This window comes from Arthroderma uncinatum (genome assembly GCF_011692745.1).
Source record: "Arthroderma uncinatum strain CBS 119779 chromosome Unknown scaffold2, whole genome shotgun sequence".
NCBI classification, from domain to species: Eukaryota; Fungi; Ascomycota; class Eurotiomycetes; order Onygenales; family Arthrodermataceae; genus Arthroderma; species Arthroderma uncinatum.
Genome location: NW_022983864.1, coordinates 2,063,749 through 2,082,639, shown reverse-complemented (window position 1 = coordinate 2,082,639; position 18,891 = coordinate 2,063,749). Strand labels below are relative to the sequence as shown.

The 18,891-nt window shown below is 49.6% G+C and overlaps 4 protein-coding genes across 4 annotated transcripts; 2 read left to right on the top strand and 2 right to left on the bottom strand.

Moving 5' to 3' along the window:
* Nucleotides 1-3,770: 3,770 nt before the first annotated feature.
* On the top strand, nucleotides 3,771-7,517 carry GIQ15_02593 (cell division control protein 25; the record flags this gene model as incomplete). Its single annotated transcript, XM_033550010.1, has 4 exons — nucleotides 3,771-3,828; nucleotides 3,977-6,864; nucleotides 6,921-7,137; nucleotides 7,186-7,517. 4 exons carry the CDS (start codon nucleotides 3,771-3,773, stop codon nucleotides 7,515-7,517), a joined length of 3,495 nt encoding a protein of 1,164 aa, XP_033407171.1.
* Nucleotides 7,518-10,252: 2,735 nt separating this feature from the next.
* GIQ15_02592 (uncharacterized protein) lies at nucleotides 10,253-11,860 on the bottom strand (the record flags this gene model as incomplete). The annotated part of the gene is made up of 2 exons (XM_033550009.1): nucleotides 10,253-10,942; nucleotides 11,012-11,860. 2 exons carry the CDS (start codon nucleotides 11,858-11,860, stop codon nucleotides 10,253-10,255), a joined length of 1,539 nt encoding a protein of 512 aa, XP_033407170.1.
* Nucleotides 11,861-15,852: 3,992 nt separating this feature from the next.
* GIQ15_02591 (uncharacterized protein) lies at nucleotides 15,853-16,513 on the bottom strand (the record flags this gene model as incomplete). Its single annotated transcript, XM_033550008.1, has 2 exons — nucleotides 15,853-16,413; nucleotides 16,469-16,513. The coding sequence occupies 2 exons, from the start codon at nucleotides 16,511-16,513 to the stop codon at nucleotides 15,853-15,855; spliced, it is 606 nt and encodes a 201-aa protein (XP_033407169.1).
* A 1,151-nt stretch (nucleotides 16,514-17,664) lies between these two features.
* On the top strand, nucleotides 17,665-18,578 carry GIQ15_02590 (uncharacterized protein; the record flags this gene model as incomplete). Its single annotated transcript, XM_033550007.1, has 4 exons — nucleotides 17,665-17,900; nucleotides 17,971-18,156; nucleotides 18,222-18,365; nucleotides 18,419-18,578. The coding sequence occupies 4 exons, from the start codon at nucleotides 17,665-17,667 to the stop codon at nucleotides 18,576-18,578; spliced, it is 726 nt and encodes a 241-aa protein (XP_033407168.1).
* Nucleotides 18,579-18,891: the final 313 nt, after the last annotated feature.

Here is an 18,891-nt window from a genome sequence, read left to right as displayed (position 1 = left end):
AGTGAAGGCGGCGGTGGCGGTGACGGTGGTGAGAAGCTGTTGAGGACTGAGCATGCCTTGGTAGAGGAAGCTGGATGTCTAATGATGTCTAAATGAGCGTGGATAGGAGATCTCCTGAGACGACGAGTTAGGACCAGCCAAGAGACCAACGTCGTACTCTGACTTGATGATGTTGAGTCGATGGAGATGTTGATGTCGATAGAGATGTAAGGTAACGATGTTGAGATGGTGTTGAAGTGGTGATGTTGAGGGTGAAGATGAGGGAGTTGAGGGGAGGTTGAAGGGGGAAGAGAAAAAACGAGCCCACGATAAATAAAATAAAAAAAAAAGAGGGAGAAAAAGGTGAGGGAGGGAAGGAAGGTGGGAGGGAGGCAGGAGAGGCTGGCGTGGTGGTAGTGGCAGTAGGCGGCGTGCGGGTGGGGGCTCGGCGAGGGGCAGCCTTCCTCAGCGCTGGACGTTTTACTTGTAGACCTATGTATACGCACTTCTTCTCTCTATGGCCACGCGCCCCCGCGAGCCACCAAACGCGGCGTAACGACGATACACGTATACTTTACACATACACCGTATATATACACCGTATACACGTATATACACTAGTACAGCCACCATACACATGATACACGTATACCGTACATACACCAGCCACGTCTTGTATCGTCTCCCCCTCCCCATCCTGAGTAAGGGAGTAAGCAGGCTCTACGTGGTCCTTGGGGCGCCCACTTTGGTCTTGGGCTTCTTAGGCGCAGTCTTCAGTTGGTCTTAGGCTTAGACCGCCTGAGATATGCCCTAACCCGAACCTTAGGGCTCCAGCAATAGCGTGGCCGATCGATCCCGCCTCACTCTCTCTCTCTCTTCCACTTGTCTTCGTCCTTTTCTTCTCTTCCTCTATTCTCTTCTTATCCTCTTGTCTTCCCCTCATCTCTTGTCTTTTCTCATCTTCTCTCTTCTATCATCTTCTCTTCTTCTCTCCTACTCTTACTCTGTATCCTATACTCTGTTGTGGTCTGTATGTGGTACGTATCGGTGGGTCACTTCCCGCCTCGGGCCTCCCCTACCCCCCTGAGCCCTCTTGGCCCCCTACCCTCCCTTCCCTTCCCCTTGGACCCCCTGATCCACTCCGTCGCCGCCCGTTCACCGCCAGACTCTCTGCTATCAAGAGGGGTCGTTAGTATATATATATTTACATACAGAGTATATTTACTATATATATATAAATGTATATATGACTGTTGTACGGAGTATATATGTTGTATATATATATCTGTTGTATATATATATGGTAATGGATACGGATATGGTATGTGTAGAGCTGACACGGACTCATCACCGGTACAAGGAAGACATCGTAGAGGGGCGAGTGTGCCCCTCTCAAAATAATCACCTTTTCGACAAAAGAAACACGTCTGCGCATCATCTGTGACAAGTCAGATCTCCCTTTGCCCTCTTCATCTTGTAATTACCTGGATGTCTTATGTACGATCGAAACCCACTGCGCCGTTTCATCCATCCACCCTCATATAACTAGTGCCGAACCCTTCGAGAACGACGCCGACGCTATCTTGCGCATTCACAACCGGACTGGACCGTACCGACGATACGGGCCGTACTTTACCACCTTTTTACCAACCTTTATTTTTCCTCTACCCTGCTGGTGTGTCGACTTGGTCGTAGATTACACTGGCGGGCTGGCTGGGACCGAGTCTAGATGGCGACTCTCTCACCGTCAATATCGCGGTGGGGACTGCCGGGTTCACCTCTTATGTCAGGCGGTGTGCCCTCTGTATAAGTAGTAGTATAAGTAAAGTAGAGACTCCGTAGGAGTGAGTGATGCTTGGTAGAGTAACAGTGTGATGCTTAGGATAGAGTATCGGGAGTAATGCTGGTAGAGTATTGAGAGTGATGCTGGTAGCGTATTGAGGGTGATGCTGGTAGAGATGAGAGCGAGGACTGGTCAATTGAGTTTGCACACGACTAGGAACGCGTTCGGATATAGACTTCATCAGCGTCGGTCGGAGTTCATCCTCTCCCGTTCCTCTCCCGGTCCCGTCGGCTGGTTACTCCCAATCTCTCCCACCTCCGTCCCTCCCTGTCTAATCTTCAGCCTGGAATCCAGGCTCGTGGCTTGCCCTTCCTCTCCCAGCTCCTACCCTCTCATCTCTCCATCACTCTGCTTTGCTTTTTCCTCTTTCTCGCTTTCTGTGGCGTGTGGCTGCTCGATCGCCCACACCCACCATGCCCATAACCATTCACCGATTGATGCGCATGCATGCATACAGATGCGATGGGCTTTGTTTTTCTCCTCTCGCCTCCGACCTGTGTGCGATACAAGGCTGAGTGGCGAGTCAGTGGTCTGATATGTGAGATGTGAGACGATATCTCCCGTTCTCGTTCCTGCTGGTCCTTTCCTGTCTGTTCCTGAATATGCATGATCGTCCATGAGATTATATGTCTTTATCCAGCGTCGAGTCGATCGCCGTCAGGCCCGAAACGAGCCAGGGGCATAGAGAAAGACGACATGACAAGTGGCATATCCAAAATACGCGTCATATTCATGCTGGGATAGCCGTTTCATCACCGCACAACTTTATACTCTGCACACCTGCATATATACTCTGCATATCAGCATATCCTCTGCATAGCATCAGCATAGCACCAGCACCGCGTCCATAGCAGCCGAGAAAGAGTAGGGCGCGGCAAAGTGCGGCAGAGGATCGAGCACACAGCTAACCAGCATAGGCCTTAGCATGGGATTAGCAGCATCGAACATCCCTGACGACTCCATCGAATGCTTGTAAGCAGCATCCCTCAGCGTGGTCTGGCCATTAAGCGAGAGACGCAGCGAGCTACTCTAGTGTTCTCTCCGTTAGCCCAGTCAAAGCCAGTCCCAAAGAGGGTGGGAGGGAGATGATTGTCGCTGTAGGGGTGGGGGTCAGTATATATCCTCCCATATTCCTGGTGGCGAGCCCCTATAAGATCCAGCATCTGCAGGTCATACCGTAGAAAGATATTTGATAGATATTACATTAGAATGCCGTAGATATCAGCTGTAGTCCGTATATATCGGCTGTATATATCAGCTGTATATATATCAGGTAGTGGAAAGGGGCAAGGCAGAGTCGAGGGGTGCTTACATAACCCACACTCCAAGCCCCCTCCAAACGCCCGAAGAGGAAAAACCCTTCGTTCGCTCTATCGATCGCGTCCCCACCTTCTCCAGCCCTTTCGGTAGTCCAGAGCTCGCTCTTCTTCTCTTCGGCTCATCCTCGACTTCACCTTCGACTTCGACTTCACCTACGTCTATACACTCGCTCGACCAGCGAGACAGCTTCACGTTGAACGACCCGCGCACGATCCGCTGTGATTCCTGAACTCCGGACCGGGCCTGAAACATCTCCGACGAACCACCCACAGACAGCCTTGGACCGGATATCACCCCTTTCTTTGCCTTGTCGACGTCCAGCAATTCACGGCCTCAAAGCGATCACTCGATCCTCGATCCTGATCCCTCGATAGTTATACAGTCGACACGTACGCGCCGCGAGAGATATGGAGTAGACACCTGATCACATCTTGCTTGAGCCGCTTGGACGAATCATGAGCACTTCCTCCATCACATACACCAACACCAACATTAGCCGTTCTCCAAACACTGCCTTTCCCCTTTACTCCTGACCTTGACTTCTTCTCTTCTTCTTCTGTTTCACCGAAGGGCTGAACGGGCGTGTTCGTGTTCCGACTCTTGAACCGCCGAGGTATCTCTCCGAATCATGGCTGCCACCCGTGATGGTTACGCCGGCCAGGCTGGTACGGCGGCGGCTGACGATGGTCTGTATCTTCTCTCTTTCTCTTTCTCTGTTTCTTTCTCTCTCTCTCTCTTCTGTTACTTTCTCTCTCGTTTAGCCTGTTCTCACTAGTCCGCCGTTCATCGATGTACATGATATCAGAATGAAGGCGACAGCTAACTCTTCTTCAGGCTACGTTTCACCGACAGAGGCTCCTCCAGCGTTATACGTTCGAGCTCTGTACAAGTACACCTCTGACGACCATACCAGTCTCAGCTTCGAGCAAGGCGATATCATTCAGGTCTTGAACCAGCTGGAGACAGGCTGGTGGGACGGCGTTATTGGAGACATTCGTGGCTGGTTCCCAAGCAACTATTGCGCCGTCGTTCCAGGGCCTGATGTGCACAACGATCATGCCGGCGACGCCAGTGCTGAATCCGGCGCTGATGACGACTACGAAGATGACCTAGATGGCATTGATAACAACCTACGAGACGAAGATGGCTCTATGCTACCCATAGAAGGCGCGGGAGAAGGCGAACCCGAGGAGGCGGCCTTCTGGATCCCACAAGCTACCGCTGACGGGCGTCTGTTCTACTACAACACCTTGACCGGCTACAGCACGATGGAGCTGCCGCTAGAAACACCTACTTCGGTGAACGAGTCTGGTCCTCGCGACCGCACAAACATTTACGTACCTGAGCACACGCGGCCTCCACCGGAGATGATGGCCCGTGGTATCGATCGCTATGAAGATGACTATGATGGCTCTGCGTCAGAGGCTGAAGGTGACTCCCTCTTAATGGCATCGCGGCGACGACTATCGTTCATTTCTGATGGCGTCTCTCCTGCAACATCCTTAGGTTCCGTCAATCCCTCGCCCATCACCAAGCAGTATGACCTCAAGTCCACATATCCATCACACTTTGGAGGGCCTGGAGTCGCAAATGGAGGTATGGACCCCATACCAATCATGGGTACTCCCATGTCTGCACACTCGGCTATCGACCAGTCTCTTCCCTTCGCCATGTCTTCCTCCATACCGCGCTATTTCCTTGACGATTCGATGGCTCCTCATCCATCCTGGAACACGCTCGTCGGTAACATGCGAAATGCCATTGAAGCATATCGACAGGCCATTATTGACGGCCAGCGCTCCGAGTACGTGCGAAGGGCAGAGGATGTGTCCGATCATCTACGAATGCTCCTGGCAGCTGGCTCTGATACTACCGATAACCACTCGGGAAACCCCTCGATCATCTCAACCAATAAAGCACTCTACCCTCACTTCCGCGACATGATGTCCAAATTCTCCAAACTCGTGCTCTCCTCACATATCGCGGCAGCCGACTGGCCTGGCCCAGACTCTGCGACCAAGTGTCTCCACGAAGCAGAGGGCGTTTTACAAGGTGTCTACGGCTACGTTGAGGTTGCCAAGCAGCAACGAGGAGACGACATTCGTCGTTTGACTCCCGGATTTGTCGCCGGTAGCACATCCGGCGGCCACTGGCAGAACAACAACCTCACACGACGAGACCCGACTTCATTCTTGGAACACGAATCCGAATCACACCGCAGCCCGTCCATCTCGCTTGACTCAAAGCTTCTAGAGCGAATCGAAGACCTTCGCAAGATGCTAGCTGTCAGCTCTCGGCGACTAGAAGAGCAGCTTTCCTCCTTCAAGGGCAAAATCGTCACGCCAAAAAGCCATGCCGAGATCGGCGACGCAATATGTGATGCTGGCGTGCCGATAGTTGAAAACTTTCGACCATGGGTGGCGTTAATCGAGTCCATAGATCTATCACACTTTGGTTCTGATCTACAGAACCCGCAACTGGCCGATTTCAGCGTCCAGAAGCAGCGTGTGTACGACGGCATCTCGGACCTAGTGATGAGCTGCCAGAACATTTCGGCGCCTCTGGGCGACGAGTGGGCTGAGATCCGAGGTGATTCGCTCGAGTCTCGCCTGAATAACACCCGCATGGTGTCGAGGCAGCTTTCCAATTATATGTCGCAGATTGGGTTCTCCTTGGCCCTACTACTGGAACAGTCTCCGCAGGAAGTCCAGCTCGGCCCGATTTCCAATGGAGATGGATACAAGGGCCCCAAAGTGCGCAAGAGCCCGCCATCATCGATTGGAATACCATCGAGCTATGGCGTGGGTGATGATTTGGATAAGCCACCCCGCTCCTTGGATAAGGCACAACGATTCTTCGGCCAGCCAGTGCCGAGAGAGCCTACGTCCGCTCGAGAACCAGAGGAAACTCCATGGTTCTTGAAACTAGATCATGAGGCGGAGGTGTTTTACGATATGAAGGGAGACACTCAGCATCTCAAGTGTGGCACGCTGGCCGGCCTCGTTGAGCAGCTTACGCGACATGATAAGCTCGACCCGTCTTTCAAGGATACCTTCCTCCTCACTTATAGATCGTTCACGACTGCCTCGGAGTTGTTTGAGATGGTGGTTCATCGATTTACACTACAGCCTCCGTATGGCTTGACAAAGGCGGAACTACAGATCTGGACTGAACAGAAACAGATCCCTATCCGGATCCGTGTCGTGAACATCCTTAAGAGTTGGTTTGAGAATTTCTGGATGGAACCCAACGACGAGGCAAACACACGTTTACTTGGCCGTATTCATTCTTTCGTCACTGAGGCAGTTGCTTCGACCAAGACGCCCGGCGCGCAACAGCTAGTCAGCCTGATCGAGCAACGCCTGCGCGGACAAGACACTACAGCAAAACGCTTGGTGCCTACCGTGAGCACCAATGCGCCAACACCCATCACGCCCAAGAACATGAAGAAGATCAAGTTCCTGGACATCGACCCTACGGAATTTGCGCGACAGCTAACGATCATCGAGTCTCGTCTTTATGCCAAGATCAAGCCTACAGAGTGTCTGAATAAGACATGGCAGCGGAAGACCATACCCGGCGAGCCTGAACCGGCAATCAACGTGAAGACGCTAATTCTACATTCTAACCAGCTCACTAACTGGGTTGCGGAGATGATCTTGACACAGTCAGATGTCAGGAGACGAGTTGTCGTTATTAAACACTTTGTCTCTGTCGCTGAAGTAAGTGAATTCTGACTACGCTCCTATTGTTAACCATACTAACTTGTCCGATGTAGAAATGTCGACAGTTGAACAACTACTCGACTTTGACATCCATCATCTCTGCGCTCGGAACTGCGCCGATCCATCGACTAGCTCGTACATGGGCGCAAGTTAGCCAGAAGACGGTAGCAACGCTCGAGCAGATCCGCAAACTCATGGCCAGCACGAAGAATTTCGGTGAATACCGCGAGACCCTGCACCTGGCCAACCCCCCCTGCATTCCCTTCTTCGGTACGTACTCTTTACTTCTAACTTGTCCTAGCATACTAACCTTGCTAGGCGTCTACCTGACGGATCTCACCTTCATCGAGGACGGAATCCCATCCCTCACGCAATCTGACCTGATCAACTTCAACAAGCGAACCAAGACGGCGGAGGTCATCCGCGACATCCAGCAGTATCAGAATGCGCCTTACCAGTTGATTCCTGTGCCCGAGCTGCAGGATTACGTACTCAACAACATGCAAGCGGCTGGCGACGTGCACGAGATGTACGATCGCAGCCTAGAAATCGAGCCCCGAGAAAGGGAGGACGAGAAAATCGCAAGGTATGGTAAACACTACTACGACCCGTCGGTCGTTGCACTCTCCCTAACGGTTGGCATACATTGATCCTTGCCATGCCTGCCCAAGCCCTTCACCAAGCCCGTCCACCCAAGCCCGCTGACCACCACCCTGATGGTCACTCCCCTTTTTCTTTTTCCCCCTTCCTATCGCCCTTGTCTATCCAGTTTCCTATCTTGGTACCCCTCCATTTTCCTTTTGTCTTGGGAGTCCTTGGTGTGCGCAGTGGTATATTTGGGAGTTATCGCGATGCGGCTTCTGGGATCCTGCACGTGCAACCATCCTGGCCTTTCGGAGTCGCTCCCCAAGACTTTTTATAAGCATTGTGGCACAGAGAGCAAAAGCAAAAGCAAAAGCCAAAAAACAACATTTCCATCGACGGGGGAAAGTAATAGAAAAAAACCGCAAAAAAACGCAAAAATTCGCAAAAACCAGCCTAGTCGATCAGCTCCTACGACATGGCCAGGGTCTATCTCGCCCTTTCAACGACGTGCCCATGTGCTTTCTGATACTCATTGCTCCCTCATTTGATACCTTCTATTCGCTCCGTGATTGTGGATTAGGATTGTGGCTATATTTCGAGCGTTTATGATTGACTTGAAAGTTGAATTAACCAATCAGCTAATGATTCCCGCGTTTCAATGTAGACTGCTCACAGAGTCAGGGTTCTTGTAGCCTGAATGACCAGAAGCCAACCAAAACTTTCGGGTATCGGGGAGATGAGACGACGAGCCGCTGGCCCAACCAGCCTGCTCATCGCAGCTCAGCTCCCCCTTCCCATCCCACCATCCTGGCCAGCGCTTGCGCGCCCCGCAGCCTCGGGAGGGAGCCCACACCACCCATCCCATCATCTACATCCATCGTCGCCGCCCGACGCGATGCCCATGCGCTACGCTGCAAAGCACTGCACGAATGCGGGTAATGGAACCAGAGTATGGCGCGCATGAACCTACACCCCATCCAAACGCAGCTAAAAGGGCCCCAGAGGCGAGTCACTCTCGCTAACATCCTCGCCGCATCAACCGCATCGTCGTCGCCGTACCTACCAATATGGCATGTGTCTCAAGGGCAGCGGAAGCAAAACTCCACCATGCCATTCTAAACCCAAGTCCCACCTCCGCCATCTTAGCGTCGATGGTGAGCGATGGGCCCTAAGGCCGTCCGCTACCGCTAGCTCGTAAGTATATCCTCACTATCTTTTTTTTTATCAAATGCGAGCCTCAACGGCCTGGCATATGGATCCCAGGCCCACGTCAGCGATGGCCGCGACCTGGCCGTTTATTTTTTTATTTTCTTCTTGTGGTTTTCCACGTGGCGGGGACCAGACTGTCCTATCCTATCGGGAGGTGGGATAGCGTCCCTTAAAAAAAAAATAAGTTATATGTCCGATTACGACAGCCCTTCGTCAAGCGAATATGCACCCTTATAGCCGGCACCAATAGGACGGTATCCTCTACCTGTACCATTCCATCTTTATCGAAATGACTGATGAAATGCAAGTCATGAATGTTTAAATGAAGTCCCTCCCTTGTTCTTGCTCTCTCTTTCTGGGCCCACCACTGTTATCTTAAAGTGCTTTATACTTCTGCCAGTTCTCGACGGATGTACCTGCTTCTTTGTCCCTCTTATCATCTTTTTTTCGGTACACTCGAAAGCTTTCCCCCCACTTGCCGGGGTGTCTTTGCGTCTTGGTTTTTTCTTTTCCTCTTTCTCTTTTGCGCCAAATATAGAATCTGACTGCATGTTACCACTTGGGATTTCACTTCATCTTGTTCGATATTTTTGGATATTACGGAATGCTATCTATGTATTCATACTCATACTCATACTCATATACATATACATATGTGCCTGCAGTGCATATTCAGAACCTTGACTACTCCACCGGAGAAAATATCGATAGCTCACTTCCGTTAATAGCCCGTCCTAGAAACGAGTTATCAAACCAAACAGTAACCGATTCAACCAGGGTGCAAGTGTGAATTCCTCCCTCTCCGCCCCCACCTATCGGAGCCCGCCCTTAAACCGGTATAGCTGCACGTAAAAACCGCCTCCCAGCGTATACATGTAGGCATCCCCGAGCCGCCGCCAACAACTAAACACTCTTAACAAATTTTTCAAATCTCCAGCCCGCCAGCGCAGAAGCCGCACCTCGCTCTTTGCACCGGAACCGCACGCACGTGGAATTAGAACTGGTCGTTATCCAGCAGGGATGCTGTCTCGGATCGCGCGGTCAGGGGTGCTGCCATGGCCCGCAAGTCAAGAGCAAGAGATGGAGGGTCGAGGGTTGGTATGCAGGCAGATTTAAGGGGCTGGGAGTTGGACGCATTAGCGAAGATAACCTTGTGAGAAGGAGGCCTGGTTCAGCCGCTCTCTTCTTTTCTGGCGGAGAGCGCGGTGGGAAGGTTTTGGTGATTGCGTATGCCAATTTATAGTCTACCGCGATAGTCTCGAGATAGGATGAGAACCAACTGTTAGCTAGATTACATGGGCGGGAGAGATCGGACGAAAGGAAGGAGATATACGGAATACGGGGTCTGGAGTACGGATGGAGATATGGAGACGTTGATATAAATATATCAGAGTCGCATCGCTGTAGCCTCATGGTGGAGATACTCAGTCTATCTCTATCGCTTTTCTTTTCTTCTCTTTTCTTCTTCTTGGTATAGCCGAGGCAAGTCAAACGGCGTCTCACAGTACACTTCGTAGATGGACGTAGATAATTGAATATTTATAACAATAACTGAAGGCACAGAAACATGATATTAAGTCTAACTAGATAGCTAGCAATTCTCAGCCATGACGACGTCAGACTTCACGCCGTCGTTTGGCCCTCCGACCGACTGGACAACGATCTTGCTACCGGCCCTCTCCAATTCTATCCTCGTCTCGAACCCGTTCTTCGCCACGGTCGCTATCTCGCTGAGCTCTCCCGAGTCAGAGCTAGCATAGATCTTCCAGAACTGTACGTCCGTCGCTCCGTTCCAGCTCACATGAACCACAACCTTGCCGTCGGGATCAGCACCGCAGGCCTTCACGTTCGGCTTCGTCTTTGGCGTCCCAACCCAGGCACTGCGGTATGCCCGGTAAGAGGTCACCTTGTTGTCGATGCCGAAGCGTGCATTCATGACAATTGCGCCGTTGGCATCGTATTCCTCGATCACGGGAATCGCACCCTGGCCCATCAAGACATGTCCGTTCCCGAGCACCTGGTAGCTTCCCTGGGCTCGAGAGATGACGGGGGTTTGGGCATTCCATACAGAGCGACTCAACGTAGCTTTCTTGGCGGTTAGATCGAGATCCAAGATGATTCCGGTGGTTGGTTTTGTCTCGTTGGCGGGCGTGAAGTCTGCGTTCTCGTTGTTGTGGGTGCTGAGAGTGATCTTGTCGACGGTGTGGCTTTCTACGCGGACTTCGTGCTGGTAGCAGAAGTTTGCGCCAGGTCCGAGTTCAAAGTCGCCGCCGTCTACGCCCTGTTGAAGTCATTAGTGGTAATCCAGAGTCAAGGATCGATGATGGTTTGAATATAGAGTGCTACTTACATTGAGTCGCCAGACAATTTCGCCTTCCTTGGAGATGAGGAAGATTGTGCATGAATATCGAGACGAGACGATATAAGAGTCCCCGGACTTGAAGACGGAGTTGATGTGGATGTAGTTCCAGGGATCCTTGGAGGATGTTCCAGCACCTCCAAGCGGCTTGTGAGATACGGTGACAGGGATTTCATCAATGTGTTCTCGGGCACTCCAGCGGAACAGGACCTCGTTCGTCTTGATATCGATCTCGTAGAACCCTCCGTCTACGACCCAGCCCTGCTCGGGTCCGCCAACAGGTCGAAGGTCCGCCTCGGTGACGTTGACGACCGTCACGACGATGGTTCCTTGCTCGGTGATCTGGCCTTCGTGGTTGTCCATGTAGGACGGGAACGTCTTGGGCTCATAGATGGTCTTGAAGTATTCATCGTCCCCGGGTAGGGTGACCTCGTGGATCCTCTCATAGGAGCTATCGAATATGCTCATGGATCCCAGTCCGAAGCCAGTGTCGTTGACATAGCCGAACCAGCTGACAATCACCGGCTTGCCGTCTAGAAGTTGCGGCTTGAAGCCATAGGTACTTGCGTCGTCGGGGCCCTTCCACACAACCTGGCCATTATCCTCAAAGATAGCAGGATGGCCAATCTTCCGCTGTGTGTCTCTGGGGCTGAAGAATATATATCCAGGCTCCGTCTGGCCCTTCTTCGTGACGTTGAAGTAAGGGGTCTGGATATTTGTGCTCTGGAAGGTCTGCAGCGGCCATAGGGGACTTGGTTCAGGAGCCGACTGTGCAGATGCGAGACAGAAAGTGAGGAGAGTAGCTAGGCAAGAGATGCCAAAGGGGTTGAATCGCTGCATCTTGGGCAGTTTTGAGATCTCCAGCAGCCTCGACAGGTTTCAATTCCGCTTCACGCTTCTCACGGATAGCCGTGGCGGATATATATACATGCATGGCCATCCTGTCCCTCATGGGGGTATACTATTCAAGCTTCTCCCCCATGCTCGCCGAAGCCGAGTTAGAGCGTAGATCAGTTTGAGGTTCATCACTGCCGATGCCTTACCCCGGCCGATGGCCCTGAACCGGTCGATCAGCAGCAGATTCTACTCCATAGCAAATCCCGCATCGGCAGGGGACTGTGGCAGAAGACGGCGATCCTAATTATGGAGAGCTGATGGCGCAGTTCGCCAACCAGCGTCCATCTATATACTTCAGTGGTAGAGCCGGCGGTTCCTCGAGTATAAATATTTCCTCCATACCAAGCAGCAGTTGTTGTATAATCATACTTGGCGGTAAAGTTTTATCCACTCCGTACAAATATCTCAAACCCTTAGGAAGTGTTCCTCTCCTGCCTCTAATTAACGGAGAACAGGCTCCAGAACGCTCAAACGAGGATTGGCCGGCCTGCCGTGCTCATCAGCTCATACTTAAGTAGGTATTGTTGATTCCAGGTATAGTTAACTATCCTTTATATATTGATAGCAAGCTCCCCTGCATAGCCAAGCACCTCAACGTCATGTTCCTGCAATAAATAAACGATAACTGATCCGAGCCACCTCTCGAAATCGCACCGATACGCAATAAATATGACGATGGCCAAAAAAAGAAGCAAAAACGAAGCAAAAAAAGAAGCAAAAAGAAGAACAATACGACCACGATGCGATTCGAACGCATAATCGCTGGCGATAGAGAGCCATCCTTTCAGAAGTTCGAAACCGAAAACCAGCGCCTTAACCATTAGGCCACGCGGCCTCGTATTGGTGGAAGTTGGACCATCCACAACTCTATCTATATCAAAGTTAGTTGCTACTTTTGGTACCTAGTAACGTGCGCATACCTCGCCGATGAATTACAATCATAAGGGGATGGAGGCATACCTGATGGACGTAGAAGATGAGTAAACCCTAGGATAAGTGGTACGATGATCCCGGGAAGACTAAGTATAGAGCGTACCTGCCTAGGTTAAGGATAAGGGGATAACACCTGCACAGGAATCATTTCCATTAAACCACCCGGTATAGTTGTTTAAAAAGGCTCTGGATAGGTCACCATGGAATAATCATATAACTTCACCCGCACCCTAGCTACCTGCTACCAATGGCAAATCAGACTGAAACGATTAGGAGCCTCTCCGGCCAAAGATATTGGCAGGTTGACCGAGGGGTTGTGTGACAGTGGATATGCATTCGTAATCAAATATATAGCGGACCGGTGATTAAAGCTTTAGATATGGCGAGGGCCATGGAAATGACTGAGGCATCAATGTTGTCGTGCATAGAGCGGGGAGTATGGCCCAAAATCGCCAGGGCTTTTCTCCGGCGGGAACGGGGCGGGTGATATCAGCTTGAGGTCGAGGCGCGGCCGTTTCTCTAAGATAGTTAGCGTCCGTCCTGGCTGTGATGTCGCAGAAAGAAGCTTTTAAGAGCCGGGTAACTCCAAAGCTAGGCTACGGGGAAAAGGATAACCATTAACGAGTCCGTGGATGGAGTTGAATATATCTAGTTCGATTACTAGATATATAGTCGCCCGCATCACGGATTGACGGCCATGATCTGGTAGCCACCGCATTGCAACCGGCAAGACAGGACTGCAGCCGGAGGTAAAGCAACAGTTCACTGCTTTCTTGTACGTATAGTGAGGACGAGGGTGTTCAAGTATTGGCAGGGTGTCAGCCCACTAGCCCCCCTCATCTCTTGACTGCATCCGCGTTATTCCGATCACCATAATGACAATGGCCAACATGCCTTGGAGCCATAGCCGGCTCGAATATCCCTGTGCGAGCAGAGTTGGATCCGTGTTTGTGCCCAAGAACATTGGCTTGGGTTGTCATTCATATAAAGTCCGCGGAAAGGGTGAGCATAATTTCCAGCACAAGAACAAAACAGAGTCCTAAGAAGAGATTGTTTATCATTGAGTGTACTGAGAGTGAGTCTCGAGATGAATATAGGATGTTAAGGGAGTGTCTCTCCAAAACGCCAAACTACGCGATATGATTGGCCAAAACGCGTATCTGCTGTATTGTAATAAATACGTTCTTGTTTCGCCAGGAGAAATATCAAAACACATTCATAGATATAGAGCTGAACATCAGAAACGCCGGCTGGAATAATATGAGTTAAGGAATGGCTACTGGCTGTGTCTAGTCTTCAGGGAAATCCTCGTGCAGCCATGGATCACTCAACAGCTCTTTGGCAGTACTCCGCTCTTCAGGCTTCCACTTGATCATCCGCTGCACGAAGCTGATAAACCTCCGCTTCCGCTCTCCGCTCATGTTGTAGACTGTGCTTCCAAAGCTGAAGTCTTCTGGGATGAGGGATGGTTTTTGCAACGTTCCTAGATGGAGTCTAGAGTCAGCAAGCTGCTAGTTGGAAGAGATGAGATGAAAAACTTACCATCTGGCTTATAAAACATTGATGTCCGCTTGCCTTTCTCAAGTAGTTCTTTCGGCGCTGGCCCTAGGAGAGCAGAAATGTATGCGAGATGCTTTTCATCGTCATACTCGTCGGCCACAAGCGGGTCAACGGCTTCAAAAAGCGTTCTGCCTTCCAGAAAATCCCACAGCTTGTACAATCAGCTGGAGAACGCGACAAGGACGCGACAAGATAACATACCATAACCCCCAGGCTCTAAATATCAGCACTGTAGCTGTATTCCTTGTCTAGTATAACTTCTGGTGCACGGTAAACCTCTGCTTGGATACACCCATCATGTCCAGTTGGTTCGTCCCCGCGAACTGCAAGGTCAAAGTCTACAATTTCAATAAGGCCGGTAATCCTTTTTAACGGGCCGTATTCCCTGCGAGACCGGTATATTATACGTCCATCTTCGCAGTGTTTTTGGGGTAGTGGGTTGGTGTGCTCCTCTTGAGCTAATAGGGACAAGAGGGCTGGGTCTTCTAGCTTCACCATGATATTATCAGGTTTAAGATCTGTGTCTGGCGATCAGAAGAAGGTCCATAATTTATGAGAAGTAGGAAGCATATATGTACCAGTGTGAATGATGTGACATTCGGAATGTAAATAGTCGAGCCCCTGGAGAATCATCTGAAGTATTATTCTGAACAGCTCTGGAGGCATAACGCCGCCACCCCATCTTCTGCAATACTGCCCGAGAGGCTCGCGTAGTGGTTCAAAGACAAGGCAGGCGTGAGGTTTTCCTGCCCTAGCACCTTCTTGTGAGAATGAGTCAAGTAGCTGGCGGACGAAATTCCAGCCTGTATGTCGAGGGTTCGCCTCTGAGATATGACGAAGAATGCCCACCTCAGCGTCGCCAGCAGTTTTACGAGTATCATTGTTGGAATTTATCTTCACTGTCACATATCTTTCATTGAACCAGCGCCATCTGAGATATAAAATCAGCACATCTTCGATTATTCGTTGATGGAGGAATAACAGACCGATGAAGGTCCTTAGCAAGCCAAACAGTCGCTCGACTACCATGACCCAATTTGTTCACAATATGGTAGCGGTCACGAAGGATCTCACCGAGCCGCGCCGGATAAAAGCAAGATGGATCATAATATGGAGAGTTTTCTTCTTCAACCAACTGGCCTAGCTCGAGATGAGGAGCAATAGCCGTTGAAGCTGGCCAGGGTTGATGGCGAAGGATTTTAAGGGGCCGTATAATCGAACTCTTAGGGCGTAGCATGGCTACCTAGCTGGCATTCCAGCCAGCTATGTAGGGTCGATGAAAGTTGTTTTTATGCACTGTGATGCAGAGCTTGGAAAGCTTTGAACTAAGGCGATGCAATCCTAACCTAGCGCTTAATATACGATTAAATCGCCTTGTTTGTATTCCATAGTCATACCATCCGTAATATCAATTTTACATCCTTCAATTGAAGTAATTTTCTTCAGAACACCCCCTCTGGGTCAGGAATTTTCCTGTACATGATTTTGAAACAAGTTTCGGCATCAACCACGCCATCAGGGCCAGTATACTCTGGCCTGCTGAACAGTTCTACCTCGTCCAGCCCACCATTCCAAACCGTGATGTGAAAAGCTAGAGAGTGCTTGAATGGTATCCGCCATTTCCACCAGATATCTCCATCACGCACCTTGTATGTTCCAGGGATTTGGTACCCCGGATTTGGTTCGTGTATTTCGTCCCAGAGAGCTTTGTCCATACTATAATACATCACCACTGTAGATTGGGCTGCTGAATTTTCGTCTAATATTGCCATCCAGTCCCCTTGAATTCCTCCTCCGATCGTCTTGCCTTTCTCTGCAAGAAACTTTTTCTGAAAGTGATAGATATCGTCCTCGTTCATACCCAGAAACCCAGTCTCAAAGTCTTCAACTGGTGGTGAGGTGCCCCATGGGTCTACCTTTTCCTGGTCGGGGGTGCGGAGGAGGCTTAAGAACTTAGATCCATTCTCTATCTTTTGACTGTCCTCGAGCAATGTATTGATTACCTGGAATATGGAGGTTAGCCTAGTATGACGTCAACTAAACTCCTAGATTTCATACGCTGGCAGATATATTGGCCGTGCAATATGTTAGGACGGCTGTCATCGTGGATTAAAAGGTAGGGAACGCGGAGTAAATAACAGACAAGAAGAGTAATGAAGATGAAAATATACGATATCGAGAGATGTGGGAAAGAATGATGGTTGAAAGGAGAGTGAGGCTGGTGCTCTTCTATATACCCTGCACCAGCCTCAACTTCTCCCATAGTTACGTGAATTAGTCATGGCCGAGAAGATATCTCCGTTAACAAACGCGACCTTGTACCTCTGGAATAACTACCTTGTAGTTTGAACTAAAGCCAGCCCCCAACAAGGCTATGCGTTATTATACATATATACGCGTGTGTTGGAAGGGATCATTCGTGACTTGCATACTGGCTGAAGGATCATCCTAGGCATAGTACGGAGAATGGAGGTTTATATTGAACTTCTTGACATCAAACAACCAAAGGCAGTTGACGAAGCACTGCTTATTAAACCAGTTTACGTGTATGTTCATCCATCTGTGACTACTAGGGGGAGATCTTCTGCAACATATACCCCAGATCCTTTTTGCATTACCTAGCATGTGGTTATTATTCCGCTACATGGCGACATGAATTATGACAATGTCCATCATTCTCACGTTTCAGTATTCTATGACGGCCGACAACTATCCCGTTAGTTTGTTACTTTCAAGGGTACGGCGGTCACTACTATACGCCTCCCAAGAACCATATATTTTATCAGAGATCAGGCAAAGGTTGCGGTTTTGGCGATACCTAAGACCATCATACTACTTTCGCTTGTGCGTTCCATTACTGTACCCCAGGATAAGGTAGTACCTTTATCCTATAACAAAATATATAGGCGCTTAGGGACATACGGTAGAGACCTCTATACTGCCGTAAAAGTAGTCCTCTCCTTATTCATAATCCTTCAAGTCCAGCCCCTTCATAAAACATGCAGGAGCTGCTTCCTTTCGCCTATGGGCGCCCCAATGTTCAGGCGATCACGGAGGATATTATTCTGGGTCATAGTTGGTTTCAACTATGGTATTTCTACCATCCTTACATCTGAAGCATAGCATATAAGAAGGCGCAACTATCCAGAGCTCTGATAGTTATTCAAGCTCAAGAAACTATCAATTTACCTACTCTGCTTTACATCCTATTGCTTTACAGGCCGTCAAGAACTAGACAGAATCAATATCTCAATATGCATATTTCCAACTCCCTCCTTACCTTTGCCCTCTATGTGGCCAGCATCCATCAGTCTCTGGCAGCGCCAGTGAATCTAGACGAAAATGCAACCTCCAATCTCGCAATCCGCGCCGATCCCGGCGAGAACAAGAAACATGCCATTCAGGCTACAATGAAAGTTAGCGGTGAAGGCTCGTTGGCATTTGATGCCGATTGCTACGCTATTTTGTGCCTGGACGTTGATCCTGTCTTGTGAGTTTTGAATGGATTTCAACACATCTAGACAGGTTAACCTCGATCTAACCTGCCTATGACTCTCTAGCGAGCGAACGAACAGCAAGCATATTAAGAATAACCGAAAGGATTCCGGTGTCACCAAAACGTATCCAAAGGTCAAAGGCACTGGTCCGTTTAGAAACCCTACCCTGTCTGATACTAGTATTCCTGGAGCGGAGTTTGTATCTCCCGAGGAATTTCCATTTGCCTCCACTAAGCAAGGAGGAAAAGAGTAAGTCTAGTGTCCACAACTCTTGCACTATAAATATTGGCTTGCTTACTTGGTGGTTCTTAAAGTGCATATTTGTTCCCTGTGTCCAAGGCAGCCCAAGATTCTCAGGGTGCTTCCATCAAAAACTTCTATACGGAGAACAACATTGAGGACCCTGACGTGGGAAAACAAAACTGGTACGAGATCGTTGACTGGACAGGTACACTTGGGTAAGCGACCTTGATGTTTTTTATAAAATGTCCCATCGCTAACGTTAAAGTAGCCCTTACTGCCAGGCCCTTCATGACAACGGAGGGAAATCTGACAAGCACAACGCGATCTGCAAGAGTGGTGGCGGAGGATCAGGGTCTTGGGGCTTTGACGTTGCTGACTATGCCTACCAGTACAATGGCGATAAGTTCAAGAAGGTTGACAAGGCCTAAACGTTGGGTCATGAGATACAAGAAATTTTGGATGTGATTTTGCTGGATATTAGAATGTATTTTAGATTTTGTGGCTGCCGAGATGTAATGTAAGTGAATATAGAATAGAATTATGGGGCTATATAAATCCTAGTACTCCGTATTTCATGAGGGATCGAGTAAATATGCACTCTCGTGAGTAGAGAAAGGGTTAGCTTTTATATACTTTGATTAAGGTCAAAGCCGCTCGGTAACTTTGCTTGGCACCGAAGACCCATAAAATATGAGTTTCAAGGTATATTATCTAAGCATATCACGTGTATAAAATTTCCAC